General features: G+C 41.5%; 1 protein-coding gene across 1 annotated transcript in view; it reads right to left on the bottom strand.

The window, feature by feature from the left end:
* The window catches only part of grik3 (glutamate ionotropic receptor kainate type subunit 3), a 132461-nt gene that overhangs the window by 28045 nt on the left and 84391 nt on the right, over nt 1–20025 (bottom strand). Inside the window, exons 7-10 of the mRNA XM_049582999.1 lie at nt 19068–19211; nt 12725–12832; nt 8146–8259; nt 3532–3735 (exon numbers count right to left, since the gene is read on the bottom strand). Coding sequence (XP_049438956.1) covers nt 3532–3735; nt 8146–8259; nt 12725–12832; nt 19068–19211 — 570 coding nt within the window. The remainder of the gene's footprint in view (nt 1–3531; nt 3736–8145; nt 8260–12724; nt 12833–19067; nt 19212–20025) is intronic.

The following is a 20025-nucleotide window of genomic DNA, read 5'->3' as shown; positions in this document are numbered from 1 at the left end:
ATGAATACAAATTGAACAGATAACAGCGATGACAGCGGCCATTTGCTTTTCCCTCCTCTATCTCCTTGTATATGGTGTATACAATGAATGCAATTCATGCGCAATATGAGTCATACATAGTGTTTTTTATAAGACTTAAACAAAAAACTGCACTTTACAGTACATGGACGAGTTGGTAGAAGAGTCGAGGGGAAAAAAAAAATACTGCCCAAGTTATTCAGCTCAGTGAAGGAGACGAGGTAGTTTGAGGTTTACTCCCAGGGAATCTGCAGCCATACTGGCCTCTCATATCGTTCCAGGGTCAGATCTCTTGAGCTTGAGTTAAAGTTTATGTTTCAGGTCTGCTGAATCGCGATCAGCTTATCCATACCGACAGGGGTGAGGGAAGCACTAGACCACAGAATAGAGCCCACTAAAAATCCACAAAGAAGACGTCATGGGCCCTTGGTCATGCGATAAGGGGCAGTAAAAGCAATAAGTAGCAGGAGAGATTCTAATCTTCACTTCTGCTGCTATTTACAAAAGCAATAGAGCTTAAAGAAGCTAAAATATATACATACATTCTATGAGTTCTTCCCTAAATGCATCTTTTTTACTGTATTTACCTGCTAATGTGGATTTGTCTCATATAGAACATGAGCAAAGAGAGCAACTGATTGCTGTGGTTATGTGTTTTTGTTTGTTCAACAGCTTATGTTCATATTTACAAGAAGTCAGTCCAAGGGCGTCAATCACCAAATGCTACATCCTCACAAGACGCATGTAAAGCATATGTTACAAACACAACAACAACACCACTGTTTTTTCCTATGCGGCTGTAAGATAATGAACATATAGGCTACTCTGCATGGCCACCTGCACATTCTCCATTTTCTGTACGTGCCGTTTAATGACGGAGTCATGCATCTCTTTTTCCCGCCAGCATTCTCTGCCTTTAGTAATCCATTTGTTCCCCTCAAGGTTATTGTTATTAACATGGATCTAGCAAAAAGCTTGGATGGAGAAATAAAGTGCTGCAGTGGGAGCCCACCTTTCCCAACCCTTTCAGCACCAAGCCATTGACTCCTGCCATACGATTCCCTGCACTAAATGCCACTTAAGCTATTACAAGTTTTCAGCTGAGTACAGCGCTGACCCGATGGGGCTGAGGACAAAGAGAGAGCACTGACAGGGACACTTATGAAATGCCAGCAGAGAATTGCCACCATCACTTGGATGTGAGGCTGTTTCATGGCCGCTGAGGCTTTGAGTTTGACACAGACAGCTGCAATTGCCCGCTATCTCTCAGCCAGATGATTGCCGGTGTTTTCTCCTCGTGCATCCTTACAATATATGCAGTATCACATGCTCATCCCGGATCTCTGGCTTATCCAGCTTAAGGAAGTGGTTTGTCTCACTGAATGGCGTCGACACACTTGTAACTTTTAGGCAACCTTGACATAATTGTGCCATAAATGTAACTGACAGCTTTGCAGGCTCCTCCTGACTTGTAGTCAATCATAACTGTATCACTGCCCACACAGAGGACATAGCCTGTGATTCACTTCAATGGCATGCTTTTGTAAGTTTGCGTGATGATGTAAAACATTTTTATAGCATAGTGAGCGGCATAAATTTAGAGATGAAGCAGATAATAAAGGAAAAGTTCAACCTTTTGGTAAATGTGCTCATTACTTTTCTTGCTGAGAGTTAAGACAAGATGATTGATACCTCTCATGTCTGTAAGATGTAGCTGGAGCTACCAGTCTCGTAGCTTAGCTTAGCTTAGTTTAGCTTAGCATAAAGGCTAGCAGAAACACTTAGCCTGGCTGCATAATTAATTGAAATATTAACCATTACATGGCTAAGTGCAATATCCAAATCAAAGGAGCTGCAATTCTTTGATATAATTAAACTGTGTTACATCGTACTATTATAAATGAAGCACTGTGGCGCTGCAGAGATGCTCCAATCCGCAAATCATATCTCAGGTGTACAAGAACATGTTTGTTTGGTACACACCATCAACAAAAATGACATCATCATCATTTTAATTTATTTTTCAGTGAAAATAAAATGCAAAAATTACCATTCCCACTAAAATCGCGACTCATATTGCAATTGTAATATCTTTCAAAATAATCTCAATATAATTTTTTTGCATTTTGTGCAGCCTTACTGCATAACGAAACCACTAGCACCTCTAAAGCTCACTAATAAACATACCTCAATACCTCATTTATTAAATGCTAACAAAAAGCAAAATAGCTGTTTTACGAGGAGGCTTACAACCTGGACTATTCTTTGCCTGCCCATCTCGCCCTGACAGATCCGAGGTTGGGGCCTACTTGTAACACTCATAAGCACTAGGATGCGTGCGATTAGCTGTCTAAACGATTAAACGTCCGCCCCCTCACTAGTCGGCACCAGAAATATTAGTTGGTTAAACCAAGTAGTGTTTTATTCATGTACAAGGCCGCTTATCTGTCATGCAGCCGCCCACCACTAGTGGGTTTTACAGAGGCGTCAGACAGCAGCCCACCTCCCCGCGGTAATGCTCAAGTAGACTGAAGTTTTAAAACATAACGATGGGAAATTGGAGAGATGTTCTCTCACAAAACCAGCATGGTTTGGCAGTACTTTTATATAGAAATGAAAATAAGTTAGGCTATGTCAGAAAAAAAACTTGCATATAATCTCTCGACTGGAGCAATGCGCAACCACATTCGACTCGAGCATTTGGATGTCAACCTGCACGAAATGACAGCTGCTGCTGCTGCTAGCGGTGCTAGCCACACTCAGACCAATGTGACAAAGCTCACCCGGAGATCCCGTCCGGTCTGAGAGGATAACGCAGCTCATCACAACAATGACCTCATAAGATATGCTTCCAACTTTGTTGAAGGTCAAGGCTTCAGGACGTTAATGGAATATGTTGAGTCTGGATACATCGTGCAGGGACGCAAAATGACTTTTTAGACTAGTCAACTAGTCTTGATTAAAATTTTCGTTTTGTTGACGGGGAAAATAGTCGCTAGGAACATCCCTAATAAGCACCACTTGTGGACACCAGTTGCTATGGTTTATCTGTCCACCAGGGGGAGCAGTAATTATGGAAGCTAAAGCCATTTACTGCGTCTGAAGGCGGCGGAGAAATCAGGTGCTCTTATCATATTTGATGTGTAGGCTATGAAGGAGTGTGCTTCCCAGACGGAGCACATGTTTAATAATTATTTTCATATCATGATCATATTATGATGTTTGGGTCATAAAAATATGGTCAGGCATTTTATAAAACCCTGATACAGATTGTAGCCCTGGAGCAAGTCAGCTGGAGGAGTTATTAAATATGCTACCTTTTGTTCTGTCCATGAAAGCTCTCTGAGATGCATGATACAACAGAACACAACATTTTTAGTGGACACACATAGGAGTGGTGTCAATCCTCTCACCTGATGCTTGGTAAGAAACCAAATCAGCATATTTCCCAACTTGTCAAACTATCCCTTTAAAGAAAAAACAGTGAAGCAGACACTATGTAGTACAACTTACATGCTCTATAAGTTCCCTGATCATGCCGTTCCACTGGCCCTTGTCATCCTGAGAGCCGTATCTCCCATCAGGCACCAGGCGGATCTCGTATGTGAAGCCCAGGACGCTGGCCAGCTCTTTGAGCAAGTCGATGCAGAATCCTTCGAAACGGTCGTTCCCAACCAGCGCCTTGTCAGACTTCTTAAGCATGACGTATGGCTCCTCCTGCACAGACCCAAAAGATCAAATGAAAAGCAGTGGTGAGGTCAGCTTTTTCAATTTGTCTCAGCACATGCACTTAATTGAGGCAAAGTGATCTGAGCTGATGAGTCGCTGTTGCATTTAACAGGCAGTGACAGCAGACTCGAGTTCAGTGTGCGGATACAGGGAGTGTTAAAATATGAAAGACACTGAGGTTTTTCCTACATTGATGTATTAAGGAAAGGAGACCCGGGTTAATTTGAGACTGTAATGTAAATGAAGTGTCTTGTGTAAATTTCAAAGCTGTGACCTACGTTTGCTAGAGATGGTAATGCACACAAAAGGCCTGTTCATACTATCAATGTGCCTGCAGTGTTGAGCTAACTAAACCCAGTGTCTCCCCAACACTGCTGTGCGTTGACCTACATAGCTGGTGCACAGGTTGGTTCGTTTTATGGTCAGGTAGCTGACACTCTTTACTGGCCTGTAATATCCTGCCTGGCTGCTCATAATTTGGGCCGTATAAAAGCTTGATTAGGAACAGAATGCCGCAGTGAAATGGAACATGCCCACGACGTTGCCTTCATCAATTGACACCAACCTCCAAGGGAGAACGACTGAGCTGATGCCTGCAGTGACAAAGACTAACAAAGAATAGCTAATAAATGATTTCCTTTATTTGGCGCCTGTTACCATTTCCCTGCCGGATAAACTTGTGTGTCCCGCTGTGCATTTCAAAACACGTTGGTCCATTTATGCGAGGGCTGTAATACAATTTATTGCCTCCAATAGCCAGATGTATGATTTACAAACTGAGCTCAGAAGCAGCGTAATTGATTCTCCAGTGAAGGTGACCCCTGCTTTGTGTTTCTTTTTTTTTTCACTGTAGCTTGTGTGGCACTAAGTAAAAAAAAAAGAGATACAGTCAAAGAGGAGAAAATAGGCAGCCGCAGCACTCTTTATTCCCTCAGGGATTTGTTTTTCACGGGGGAAAGTGGAGGTGATGAGGGTGGAGGTGGGGGCAACGAAATAAAACATGTGCTGGTGGCGTGTGGACACAGTCGGACTGTTTATTGAGGTGAGATGCCTGCGAAGGGAAGTGTAAAATGAACAATAAGCAGGGGCATAATTTATTCCATAAATTCTCACAAAATAAAAAGCGCCTGGGAAAACGTACAGTAAATGATGAACATCTTTAATTGTTTGCTATCAAAATATGAAGCCACTTGGACATCACAATTAGGACGGCCTCTTAAATAAATAATAAGTTATGAATACTTGATGACAATGCGTTTAGAGAGCAAGTGCTTAGCCACAAACTTTGCTCAAGTTGTCCAATTAACTTGATCAAAAAGTTTGCATGTTAAGGGAAAAAGTCATTACCATCTGTTTCTAGCCTTCCCATTCTTGCTATTCCCCAAGGTTTGGACTCAAATCAAAGTGTTTATACCAGTTCTCCCCTCACAGTCGCAGCATGGGTGTGCATAACAGAACGAGGAGGGAGGTGGGCTTGCGCAGAGACATTACAGGCAATGGAGTGCAAACAATTAATGTAAGGGGGAAAACACATTAAGTGCCTTAATCTCTTCGACAAAGTTATCACTATAAAGCTGTCAGACGTCTTGTTCATGCATCACTGGGAATCAGTTTGATGCAATGTCATTACACTTAGAGGGGAGATTGATATTAAAGTTGAAGCTCTCTTCAGCAATCTGAAAGTAGGCGATTTTATCATCTCGAGCTAATGATTCCCGACGAAATAGCAAATCAAGAAACATGTCAGAGATGCTCAAACGCACTTTGAGGGCGAAAATGACCCAAAACATTTTAGGAAACTTGAGATGTAAGTGAAACACTTAAACTACTTGGTGAGAAATACGTCTACATTAACACCACTCTAACTACAACATAAAATCAGCCAATACTGGCACTTTGTAGTGCAGCAGTTCAACATTACACCACTTAAATCCTTGCTCAGTTTCTCCTCTTCCAGATAGAATTAACATAGATGGCACCTGATAGGCATTAATTATGTTCTGCCTTGACCTCACTTGCCGTAATTACAGCCTTGTGGTCCAATATAGGCATAATGATAGTGTTTATCATTGTAGCCTGTATATCTGTCCAGAAAAGGTGCAAGCGAAGGGTGAGGGTGGGGGAGGGTTCTGTGTCAGCACCTCCCTGATAGCTCCACAAAGACTCCAGCATCCTCTGACAGTGTTAAGTACATACAGCCAGCGATCCACAAATGAATGCGATGTGTAGCTGGGGGAGGAACCGTCTAGTTGTCTTTATCTGCACATGTAATTATTACGTTCACAGGAATAATTCATTCCGTTTCACTGTTTCCTTCTTTGTTTTGCTGTTTGTTTCTTTTGCTCCAGGCATTTTTATTTAAAGCTGGGGTATGCAGTTTTTTGGAAAAGGCAAAAAACTGACAAGCCCCTCCCATCAGACGAGTACAGGCATATGCACGTGCTTTACAAAGTGATTTAATGTTTCACATAGATTGATTTAATACATTGTATTTCACTGTAGCACTCTCTCTCTGTTTATCAGACCACAACAGAGACAAGAATTAGCCTGCTACCACATCCCGCAGTCCCTCCACTGCTTCACTGCGGGCAGAGCGGGCAGCAGCTTCGGGAAAGACCTTTGGTCAGTGGCTGTAGCAACTTTAGCAACAGTTGGGGAGTCAGGGCTGTCTATGCCCGCAGGTGCTGGCTGAGTTGCTTTAGTCACTGGCTTGAGGTCTGTATCTGGAGCTGCTGCCCACTTTCCTCTTGGCTAGGTGGTCTGTAGCGGTGGGGAGTGAGGCAGAGGACCCACTGTGATTCAAGGCTCTCGTTACGTTAGCTACATAAATGTGAACTTGAAGCTGCAGCTGTGAGCCTTTGGCTTCAGTCAGCAGGAGGCTAAACTATTAGCGACATTTTCCTTCCATCTCTGAAATGTGGCGCCAACACGTTGTATTTTGTTTATTGTCAGTCTCTTTTTGATAATTGCATCTTCTTTTTTTGGGTTACTTTGCAGTGAAGACAGTTGTTGCCAATACTGGAATAGCAACTTTTCCTGCAGCATTCTCAGTCATTGAATCAGGCTTTCACCATCTGAAAGGACGTGCACACATGTCTGCATCTGTCAAACAGCCAATAGGAACGCTCTCTTTGAAATTACCTAATTGACCAAACTCTCCCATCGCAGGCTAGCTTTTCTAAAGTCTGAAAACAGAGCCATGAGGAGGTGCAGAGGTCTAATTTTCTCTTACACCACTTGAATTAAATTAAAAAAGCCCACTTATGCAGTTAATAATCATTGCCGCAGATTCAACATTATAAATTCTGAGTCAATTTTCAAACAACAAGCCTTTGATTTTAGACAAAAGCAGCCTTCTCATTTCTAGCTGAGGTGTAGTCTCTGGCTTTTATGAGCTGTAGTTCCTGTAGCTAGCTAATTAAGCTCACATTTGCTCCTTTAAGTGGTTGAAAGTGTCTTAATGTTTTCAGCTGAAAAGAACCTTGTAAAAATCATCTTTAAAATGCACAAGCTGGCTATGTACACGATTGTGCTAAAAGAGTGAGGCTAAATCTGAATATCACAGACAATAATAGCACTGTTTTTGTATTGTAATGTGGAGTTAGTCCTGTGGGCAGGAGAAAAATGTAAGATCAGAATGTGACATAACCCTCTTTTTTGTCCAAGCAAGCAAGTTCTAAATGGTTTTGAGGAGTAACAAAGAAGTTGGGCTAACTTCAAGCTGTTTCTGTTAAAGTGCTTGGTGTTCCTGGAGTGCACACTTCCTCAAACACAAATAAAGAGCAGGACAGGGACACTAACAATAGCCTGCACTCTTAGATAGCAGCTTCCCCTCAGTGGGAAAACACGTAAGCTAGCTAGCCAGGCATGGTAATGTTTGCATCTTAAGTTAGAGCAGTTTAACACACTGTTTAATCCATTCCTTGCACTTTTACTTTAGTACTTTCATTTTGGAGAAGCTAAAAAAAAAAAAAAAAAAAGACACCTTCAAAGATCCTTGGATGCTGAGTGTCCTCTGACTACACCCCCGTGCACACCGCTTCAATATGTGGGGAAATCTGAAGCCTGACAGGCCTGCTGTGCCTAGTTACGGTTGTTAAGCTATGATTGGACAATCTCTGTATGGCAGAGGGATTAGGTGATCACTCACTTTTAATATTGTATCCTAATGTGGAATCTATGATTTATATGTTTAGATTTAGCAAATATCCTGTGTGTCAGTCACTGAGGAAAAGATAAATAAGATGAATACAGACTAAAATGTGGCGAATGCTGGAAAGAGTTAAAAAAAAAAATAGCTTTTTGAAAAGCTTGAATCTGAGTGCATTATGTGGAAGGGAAACTGAGGAGACATGAAGGGTAGGGTATCTTTTACGCTAGGCTACACAGGTGACCTACCAGGATGGTGGTGACGACGAGGGAGCGGTTAGCCAGGGAGTCAGTGATGTTCATCCCTTTTCGCTTCGGCACTTCTGTGATGTTAAGACCTCCCGACGCACTCCACTTCCCCACCTGCGGAAGATGAAAAGCGTGTAGCTAAGTGTTCTGTGTCTGTTGGTGGGCTGTGACCCCGACAGACTCCCCCCGCCAACCAGTCTCCCACATTAGTGCCAGGTTGAACACATCTCTGGCAGCATTAGATGATTGGCTGAGTCACCTTTATATAGGCTCGCCAGGATGTTTTGGAGAGCTGGGGGTTGTTAGGTGTGTGTCTTGAAAGAAATAAAGCATGATGGGCAAAGAAACTGGAATCATTTGATGAAATTTATGTTAAAACAACAAACTCACAGTTTTTTGTGAAACTCATCATACAAACCACAAAACCTTACACCAAACCAGCATAACACTGAACGTTCCAAACATGGTGCACTGTTAGTACAAATAAAGGGGAAAAGTTGTCGGTTTTTGTTTCCCCAAACATTCTAACACCCCTCAGACAACAAAAACAAAGTAGAGGAAAAACTTTTGTGTTAGAAGAATACGGGGAGAAAAAAGGTTAAATCTCACCCTCTTTCTGGGTGTGGCCATAAGGGGCTGGACACATAGCATGTTTTGGCACCCTCAAATTCATTATTTTTATGTAGATGCGTGGCAGGCACGCTGAAGCACCAGAGCAACGGCATTGCGGCATGCACACATTCCTGAGCACCTATTTGAGATAAACTGGGTTCAACTTTTGGAACACAGCAGCATGTAACCGCATATCATGTGACAGGGAAGCCGACAGATATCTTCCCCTTCTTCTGTAAATATTCAGTCTGATAAATACGGAAAAGGAATACGGAAAAGATCATGTTAGTGCAGAGCTACCCAGGACTTTTCATCTGTCTGACTGACGATAGGCCTACACACCCAGAAACAGCGCCTGGAAGAAGATCAGCTGTACACTCAGGATTTCAGGTAATAGGCTGTGATACAGTGCTTGTCAAGGTTGCTTAGCAACCTCAGGTGCAACCTGTCTTGAAAGGTGGCACAGAAAAGGCACAAGAGTAGCACCCAGGGTGCCGTAGCATTGTTCCGACTTCCCATTAGTCCGACATCCCGTTGTTCTGATATGTGATTATACTAGGCTATGCTGTATTTGTGTACCATAGAGGATCAGCAATCGCAACAAAAGTAGCCTACTGGTCGAGATACAAGTGTCATAGAGAGGAGAGAATGAAACACCACAACCTCCCGTTATTAACTCTGGGGTCGGGGTTGTGTGGGGAGCTCCCGGCGGGTGTATTTCTGCCTTGATGGTGCACCGCTACCGGCTCTGGGTCAGCTGGGAAAGGCTTGAGGTGAAGCAGGCTCACAGCTTATGTGTTTGCCACTTTCTTTTTCATTTTAACCCACACCATGATCTTTTCCTGACCCTAACCAAGTGGTTTTTGTGCCTAAACCTAACCAGACCTTAACCACAGGGCATCATGATGATTTTGGAACAACTGGACTTCGGAACAATGAGTTTAATATGGTCGGACCAGTGGGCTGTCGGACCAATGGGCTGTCGGAAAAATGGGCAGACCCTGCACCCAGTGCCTGACCTTGCATTTTCCAGTCGTTGTTAAAGACGCGGCATGTGTACGACCCCTTAGACTTCATCCACATTACATGCAATGTTGGCTTAATGTTGCACGTGAAAAATGAACACAGCTAATGTTAGCTAGCTAACTCATTTTAACCTATAGTATGTGCAGCTTTCGTCAATGCAGGGTTTTCCCCAAAGAAGTTGTTCGGCCAGGTGACAAGTATCTTTTGACGGGGTCTGGCATGGGCCAATGGACAAGCGTCTTTTTTATTGTTTTAATTTTAATGTTAACAGTGCAGCACAGTTAGATTAAAATAAGGTGGTGGCCCACCTGGTTTGCAATTTAGGTGCTCCTCACATGCCTTCCCTCCTACACTTGGTTGAACTTAATGCAGACACATTGTAATGAAGGTATACAGTGCCCTCCAAAAGTATTGGAACAGTAAGGCCAATTTCTTTATTTTTGTTGTAGACTGAAAATATTTGGGTTTGACATCAAAAAATGAATATGAGACAAGAGATCAACATTTCAGCTTTTATTTCCAGGTATTTACATCTGGATCTGATACACAACTTAGAAGATAGCACCTTTTGTTTGAACCCACCCATTTTTCATGAGAAATGGGTGGTAAACTGACATTAGTCCACATCCCTATGTAAAACTAATCCAGTCCGAAAAGTGCTTCAAATAGATTACTGGCTCAAAAATATACTTGAGTTAAGAGTAGAAGTGCAGTTTAAAAAAAGGAACATGAAAAGTACTCGTTCCTTAAAAATTATACTTTTTTTTTTACTCGTGCATTACAGTACCACCAACCCCTGGCTGCACATGTGTCAAAGTGGAGAGGGAATTGGCAAAATAGTTTAGCAATGTAGAGACAAATGTTTAAAGCAGAGAACGTGCATTCAGTGTCTCACACATGCATTGGCTACAAGGGCTAATGGTTTCAGCGATAATGCTTCAAGAATCATTGCATTCAGAAAATAACTAACAGATATTTAATGTAATGAATGAAATACTGCATATTGCAATGAAATTTGTCTGATGCTCAAAAATATAGATAAACCATTTTAACAGATGTGAGAGGACTGTATGACCTGCCCTTATCTTCACACTAAGCTTTGCCAAATATAAGAGCAGCTTTTCTTTAACACTTTAGTGTTTACATACTATTTTAATAATAATTATTACTTATATTTTATTGGCATATTGTTATGAGCCTCTAGCAAGTGTAAATGTGCATGAAAAACCAATATAAGGCTAAACAATGGCACTAAAACAGAATATTCTTGAAGAAAAATAGCAAATATTGCAAAAAGGTTACAGTTAATTTGGATGAAGGTGCAGCGTGGGGTTGCTGGTTGGATTACACTGTGAAAGTAATTTTGCTCTGCAGTCTCAGCGAGATAAGCCAAGAGATTTGAACAAATAAAAGGAGTTATACATGCGAGAAGCCCGCGGGCAAAAAGCTCTGCATATTGTAGGGACACACTCTGGAACATATCATTAGCACAAATAGTCCTGTGGCTGTCGGTAACAATCTCTGTTTGCAAGTCGAGCCCTCCACCAAACCCTCCTCCCATCCCTCCTGCTTCCCTCTATTACTACAGACACCAGCTTTTAATATTCATTGGGGTTTGTGCTTGAGGTGGATCCATTTAAAGACATACAGCCCCCCCCACAAAAAGCATGAAAAACGTCTGTTAATGTCCTCCCTGCCTAATCCAGAGAGAGGCATATGCTCTAATTTGAAAAGCACATTAGTTACAGCTTGTCACACAACCAAAGAGGACTCCAGGAGAGAGATTTAAAAATATCTGTGTTGAATGCTTTCCGCTTTGCGAAATTCTTTCTAATTGTACCCAATTACAATTAGCTCAATTCATTAAACATGATTAGCAAAAGACTTGATTCAAAAGTTATTTACTCATGCAACCACACGGAGAGCGTTGGGTTTATTTCACCCTCCTGAGCACCCTGGCGTCGCCTGAAAGTGGCACTCTGAGAACCTGTTCATAATTCCAGCACAAGCTCAAACTTGGGCTAATATTCAATTACAATGGATTAGTTGAGAAAAGTCCACATCTTAACTGGCTCAAACAGTTAAAGCCGATTCCACGGATATACGAGAAGGGAAAAAAAAAATCCAGCAATCCGCAACACGCTGCTGGATCAATGCTAACATGCTTGAGCGTGGGATTTGTCAGGGACACAATGAGAAGATGCTAATATGGCATCAAATACTTTTGCAAGATGACTGTGCTTCAACTTAATTGACCGCACGCAGGACGAGATGCCAGTGAAAAAGAGACGAAGAATCATTTCAAAGCAGCAATGTTACGAGCTCTATTCTTGAACAGAAGGGTTACAAGCTGAAAAGCCCCTGCTATTATATAGTGTTGAGCCTTTAGGGAGTACTTGAGGAAGTCATAATGGGACTTATCCCTATTTGATGTATTCATAATGTATGAAAGCCCTCTAGTAGAGAAAAGCTGTTATAGTCCAGAGGGTACTTTGCCTTCCAGTATAATAAAATAAGTTCTACATTGCCAACGTTTTACTTCGTTTTTCTCTCCCTTTTTTTTTGGTAAAACATGTTTATACAGCTCATTACCACCAAACACCATTTTGGGCATCACCTCAAATTATCATTAAGAGAGGCTGCAATTAACACCCTAATGTGTACCCTAATCCAATTTGCTTTATGATCCACTAACTTATGCTTATGTTGAAACAGCCAATTTGCTTCCTTGTTAGGAGGTAAATGATACTGTCAGATTTGCATTATCTGTTCCACACCAAGAGGAAAATCGGAGACGTATTTGAGAAATCAATAATCCATTAAATTGTTTTTATGGTATAGGAATCGCAGACGTTTTTCACTTTTTATACACACTGCATGTGACGACACATCACTGTTCCATCTCAGCTAAGAATGCATTAAAAACAAAGGCAAAATTTACCTTTTCGAGTCCGTCCTCCTTCAGACTGATGATGTCCAGGTCGAAGTCTGTGCGTAGACCGCTTGTCTTGTTGAACGACAGCCTCCCCGTCAAACCATCCCAGTGGGACTGAAAGATAATATATCTACTTATTTATACTCATATAGCAAGTTTTACATTATTATTTTGATAATGTAGAATACTTTACACAAGTCAAAGCCCCTGTACAATCTAATGCAATCAATACAGTAATATTTTTGGAGGCTTATAATAATGTTTTCCAGAAGCGCCAGCTCCTGGATGGATACTTGAATATTAAACATTTCTAGCCAGCTACTTTCTCACTGTTTCAAGTCACGTTAGTAAGTTCAGTCAGGAAGACTTTCTTTATGCTATATCCATTCACAGTTCTCTCTCTATCCCACTCCCACCACTTCCTCTAATCAGCTGACTATGGGTATTCCCTCTCCCGGTTAGCCAATCAAACTTTGCCACGATCTCCTTCAGCCATTCATGACGCTGCTGCCAAACTTTAAATCTGTCCTACTCTCTGCTCCTGTCAGATGTCATTTTAAGCAGAATTTCTACTCCAGTCACCTTATCCATCGCCCAGGACAAGCTTATCAAAAGCCCCTCTTCATCTTCATCTAGACTCCATAGGGGGTGGTTCCCTAATCTACTTTACTGACACCACAATGGGGTCTAATTGCCAAAGACTTTTCACATTTGTCATTTTTCACGTATGTGCACATGTAAAAAAATATTCTTTACAGAACGAGTCTCTCCTGATTGAATTAGCTGTTGTTTTTTTTTGACCAGATGAAGGATTTTACTTATTGAACCTCTGAATCTTACATTATAAGAGAAACTAGCTGAGTTAACATTAGCGATAGCTCGGCTAGCAGTCTGGATTGGATCTCAACCACTGACGAATCAAATTACTGGAAAAACAAACATCCCGACATGGACAAAGGTCTCTGGTGTCACGTGAATCATTTCATTGTTTCAGGCTTTCTGTTTCTACTCTGGTTTTAAAACAGAGCTTCCAACAAACGGAGAGATCGTTTACAACACTAAACACATATGATGATTTTAGGTGCATTGTAATTCTACAAAGTTTATTTTATCCCGTGTAATAGCCGACATGAAAAATAATCCACCTGTGATCATAAATGATCAAATCAACCATTAACTACTACTAGAAACAGTCTACCTTTACTTTTAAGTGTTTTTATGTGAGAGTACTTTCTTCATCACCCAACTAAGTTACAGGCTGGCTAATATTTTTACTGAGCTTGACATTGCATGCACTTGTGGAAAACACTGCTTCATAGTTGCCCAATCAGACTGTATAAGAGATGCTGAGTCAAATGTTCCGCAGTTTACATTGCATTCTATCATACACCCAATATTTTGTCACACCGTCTGTTTATGTACATAAAAAAAAATAATATTTGGCACAGTTTACAACATGACAAATGTAATAAGTAAGTAAACAGAGAGAAATGTACAACGGCTGTCACCAAAACACGCACACCCACCACACACTGCGACACACTATATTTCTGTGAGAGTAAAATGAAACCCACACACACTCCCACAGATCAAAAGTACAAACACAAACTGTACAGGCTGCATTTCCTTTTTTTAATTACATTTTACATCTCAAACGCCTCCAACGCGTTTTCCCTCCAGACTACGGAGTTAATTAACAACCATCTCCTTTTGCTTGATTCCCCATGAGGGGAAAAACACATAACTGCCCCCTATTATGATTCCCTGATACCCGCCACCTCCACAGATGTGTTTATGAGCAAACACACGACAGTCTCCGCTTCGTACTTGTTGATGTCACACTTGTGCTAATGGAGGTAGGAGACTTGCAGCAATCATGGCGCCAACTCTTACCTGTATCTGTTAGTAAGTCTCCTTGTGTGTTTCAGTTTAGTTTTGGCACTTGTACAGCATGGCATGCTCAGCAACTGTGGGGGAATTCTTTTTTTCAGATCTCATGCCAAGATTTATTTTTTTATCTTATTCATTTACTCTTTTGTCTGTTGTGATCCGTCTGCGAAAACAGTTTTTTAATTGTCTATCTGTGTCTCTTTCATTCAGTCACAGTCTGTGATGCCGGAGCTAGATCTCTATTAAGTCTTGGTACAATAGAGTAATTAATCCTTGTGTGTCGAGTTGCGGCACTTTTCTGATATTTAAAATCTAAACTGTCACAGCCCTACAGGCTATAGCTCTCACTTGTCTCCCTTGTAGCTTGCCAGAATTTGTTGTGAGAAGATCGAAGCTTCAAGGAGAAATTTGTGGCACTCTCCTCTTTCAAACCCCCTCATACCTCATTCCATCTGGCCTATCGCCACCGAGGTGGGTGGCATGTTCAAACAGCTCTAATTCAGAGAGTGACATAAATGCCTCAGCCACATCACATCCGAAGGGCCAATTCGACCTTCAGAACATGTCAGACGCCTGTCTAGAAGAGAGTGTAAATCAGGCCGGTGTGGTTTTATAACCAAACACTACAGTATGTTTGTGTAAGGACAATGTAATGTTTTACTGGCTTTAGCTGTGATCACTGCAAGTCAGTGACATAGCTGCTAATGGTACAGCTTGTTGTTACAGCTAACAATGCTCACTGTTTCAATTGACCCTGTGCACCACACACACAAACACACACACACAACATTGTTTGTGGTGCATTGTAATGGTATAGGCCCTTGCCATTTTGGGTTTGCACATTTGGAAAACAAGCAGGAATTGTTGGTACAACTCAGACACAAACAAGAGTATTCATGGATGTTGTGCCAGTTGGGGATGTGTAGCTGACAAGCATTATAAATAGGGCATCAGACTGCAGAGTATAATTTTACACTTTACACAATAAAGTCTTATAGGAATGGTTGAAACCAGTCACATCATGAGTGGAAGGATACAATTTGCATATCCTTAGCTTCGAACATAGCACTCAGTAATGACGCAGTACAACATTTTCATTGTTGATACATCATTACATGTGGTTACACATTGTAACTCTATTTCTCAAAATACAGACAGACATTAGGGCTCTATGCTGTAGGCATGACCCCTTATTTTTGCCAAACCAAACAGTGAAAATCAGACTACATGTACTTCCAATTAATCCCCAGGGGCCCTGTCCCTACCACCTTCTTAAGCTGACCTCTGACCCTCTTCCTTTTTTACTAAAGCTTAATCCCAATACATCTCTTGTCCCTACCACTTAGCCCTTACCCCTCTGTTTTGCGTATTAATGTCTAGGGGTAAAGTGCCCTTCCCTTGATGGGAAAGAGGGGTCTGTGTTATCAGATATCATTGGCAAAATGGCTGTACAAACAACAGTGACACCTACTGATGTAGTTTCTTTAATGAAGATTTAGAAATTACATTAACCATTGTGTTATCTTAGTTTAATGTTGTTTCAGTGTTTTAAGGTCCTTTTCATTATAACAAGCATAACAACAAAAAATCAGTTGTAGTAGCTGATGTCTCTGCAGCTAACTAGCTAGCTGGCTAACGTCACATTTTTATTGCTGATTTGTGCCTGTTTTCATGGCGCATTCCCCCTTTGATGGCATATGACACCTGAAATTTAACTAAGACCAGCATCGGAGTTGCTGCACTTGTTACCGCTACTGTAATATCACTGCAGACTGGCAAGGTAGGAGCATGAGTTGCTAACTTTAGCCTATAGAGCACTGCAGCTGTATGAGATTTTCACGGTACGATAACCATCTCAGAAAATATCGTGGTTTTGTGGTATCACAGTATTACAGATTTTATGTGATTATTAGTTAGAATGACCCTTAAATGACTGAAAATGGAAGGATTGTTTTGGCTGAACAAATCTTTTATTACCTTCATGAAACTTGAAGGTCTTGAAGGGTTATCCCTTGTCATATGGGAAGATCTCAACCACTACCCTTTGTAACTCTGTCTGAAGGGGCAAGGTGACACTCAAACACGAGTTAGGGGTAAAAATGAGAGATGGGATTAGACCTTTGTCTTCAGAAACTAAAGAAACAGAAAGGATAAGCTGCTATAGAGCTCCACCTGCATTCATAGAACCACGTTTACAATGGACAGGTTTATATATCTTACACACCTCTACAGACTTAAGGGCCCATGCATGATAACTGTACCCACCTCCTTTGATTCTGACAAAACTTAGGTCAGCCTGTCTCTCTTGAGTGGCCAAGAGAGAGTACTTTAGCAGAAGGTCACAAGACACACAACTCATAAAACAGTAGATAGCTGTGGGCAAACTTGCCAACACCTCACTGGTCTTAGAGCACTGCACTGAAAACACAAGTACCAGTCTTAAATCCCCACTGGCCCCTTTTTAGTGCTATGCTCAGACCTCAAGAAAGTCACTTGCTTTTAAACAGAAGGAGGGGAAAGACCAGGAGGGTTTAAAACATCTATCCTGACCACATCTATCTTTGCAGTTTAAGAAAAAGTGGTCGGTCCCCGTCTTTGAATTCCAGTGGAGAGAAAGAGCCTGGTGTCATTATGGAAGATCAGACTTTGCTCTGTCAAGGACGCTGCCTGCTGGTTAGGGAAATCCTTGGAGAAGCCACAAGCGGTGGCCATTTCAAACCTCCCACTCTTTCTGTCAAAGCGGCCGCTTCAGGGGGAACAAGAGGTTATATTTTTTTCTCCTTCGGAGCCCTGATTCTGCTCCTGCTTACCACTGAACTAGGATGCAAGCCAGGCCATCAGTTACTCCATACTTAGCTTCCCACATCCGGCGGGTACCCAAGATTGGAAGGGGAGTGGCTACTAAGATTATATCATGAGTTCAGGGTCACCCTGACTTCTCTGTAGTCAGGTGAAAGGACCACATGAGGGGCCACACACACAGTCCACGCTTCTCTGTGTACACCTGGGGAGGGGCAATATATCCCTGTAATAATGTCTTAGAATTTGGATATTGTAATATGGTAAGTGTTGTCTTTTCGTGGTTTTAAAGGCTGCATTACAGTAAAGTGATGTCATTTTCTGAACGTACCAGATTGTTCTAGCTGTTCTATTATTTGTCTTTCTTCACGTAGTCAGTTGTTTTTTATTAAAAATGTCATTGTGTAAATATTTTGTGTGAAAGCACCAATACCTAACCTTACAATATCGTCATGCAGTATTGTCTCACAAAGTTGGTATTGAGGTACTTGGTCACAAATAATGTGATATTTTATTTTCTACCTATTGCCCAGCCCTATGTTCACTACGCTTCCTTGCCTTGCTTATTAGAGCCCAAGTGCAGGCCAGGGAATGGCACAGTATGATGATGTGACTATGCTTTTTGTGACATCTAAAGGTGGCCACCGTCAGCCACAGTGGCACCCTACTCTGACTTTGACTCTGGTTCGTCAGTGTTGTAAAAATTGATGGAGAGGGATGCTGTCATACTGTGGATAGGTGAGCAGGGCTCAGTAGATGTACGGCCACACTTTAATCATATGTCATAATAAAGCTCAAGAGATCATGGCTAGAAAACAGGCCCAAACTAGCTAAAAAGGTTGCTTAAAATAAATTGTGAATGCCATCAGGATGCTTAGCACTAAGGCGCGTAAATCGCTGACAGATTGTGCATGTAGAAAATCTTTGAACAAAGGCATGGGTACTGATCAGAAGTTGTCAGCCAGTTTGCTAATGCTAAGTGGATGAGGAAAGAGGTTTAGCTCTGCCCTTTTATACGGACAGCCCCCCCGTAGCCATCATTTTGATTGCTCTGTGGGTATATGCAAATTTATTGGGCAGTTATCACAGATGAGGGATCCTGGTTAGAGGGCGAAGCCTGTGTGAAATACAGCAGATCCGGGAGGTTAATGTTTTAATTTTCCAATAATTGCAGTGATTATAAGAGGGGAAAAACAAATGGATTTCCTACCATTTATTATCCACAGCCAGGACAAATACAAATGATTTTGTTGTTTGAACAAATCAAGATACAAATAGTAGCATCTCTGCACACCCTTAATCTGCCATTTTGCTCAGGCTTGTTTGTGTATTCTGAGGCACTGTCAGACTCTCATGTTAGATTAAATAAGAGCCGATTACACTAGTTGTGCTTTCAAAAGGTTACAGTACGTGCTTTCTGGAAAATAGGTTATGAATACAGGGAATTTATAAAGCTGACAACAACACTGCTTTGATGTGTCTATCAAGGCTTGGTTTGCTTTGTGTGTGGATATGATTGATTTGCTGGGTAAATATCCAAGTCCCAAAAGACTACATGGTCCACACTCCACTCTTATTGTCATGTTCACCACTCAATCAGTATGCTCTAATATCAATAACACTTAAATCAAATAGCAACAGGCCAAAGGTGCCCCATCACCTCTTTGATGAAGCTCATGAAGCGCCCTCCGAATCTCCAGGGTTTGTGGCGGTGGCACTGCAGCGAGTTTACCGTCATCTGCGGAGCGTGCTGGTACGAGACGGACACAATGTGGACTGCATCATAGGTCAGAGCCGCATCTGTCTGGAATAAGGGGTGAACATTAATTCAGCTGATGCCTGTGGAAAGACATAAATAGTTTGGTCGCCATCAGCCAATCTTCACACAGATATGGAAAGATGCAAGTGAGTCCTAACAAAGGCTTTTTTTCTCATATCATCCATTAGACACTCATAACATAAGCCTTTAATACATTTTCCTTACATTTTTTTGAGGCACTTTAATGCAGGCATTACATTTTCTGATCATTTATATAATGTATAACCTGATAGTCCTTCATTTTATGACATCAAGAATACAGACTCCCTTTGAAGGCCAACTTTTTTATGCTGTAGCTATATTATGAAACTATAAATATACCAGTGATAGGCATAAGTACATGAGAACTCATGGGGATGTCAGTGTTTGTTCAAGGTGTAGAGTAATTGCTGCCCAACGCTACTGCTTTGTTAGCTCAGGCTAATGGAGCTGAGGTTGAACTGAGTGGAAGGAAAGTGGCTCAGGATTCCAGAGACAGTCCTTCAGCTCTGCGGCTAACCTATGTTAGACACAGTGACACAAAGTTTGCTTATTTTTTAAATTTTAACCCTGAATTTATGGTTTAATGGACTAGTAGAAGCGTGTGAGTTCAATAAATGAATTTCAAATTGCACTTCTTTTCTGTTGTTGGCCAATTTACATTTACTTTTCTTATGTTCGACTTTTTATTTGCAAGTATTTAAATATGGAAGTTACTTAAAATGCCTATTACTAAAATATACACACATAATTGACCCTTGGCTAACTCCCGCCCTGGAGACAGACTGGCTAATCATAAAGTAGCATCGGGCCGACTCAG

The sequence above is a fragment of the Epinephelus fuscoguttatus genome, linkage group LG8 (genome assembly GCF_011397635.1).
Source record: "Epinephelus fuscoguttatus linkage group LG8, E.fuscoguttatus.final_Chr_v1".
Lineage (NCBI taxonomy): Eukaryota > Metazoa > Chordata > Actinopteri > Perciformes > Serranidae > Epinephelus > Epinephelus fuscoguttatus.
Note: the sequence above shows the minus strand (reverse complement) of the source record. Positions and strands in the feature narration are given on the sequence as shown.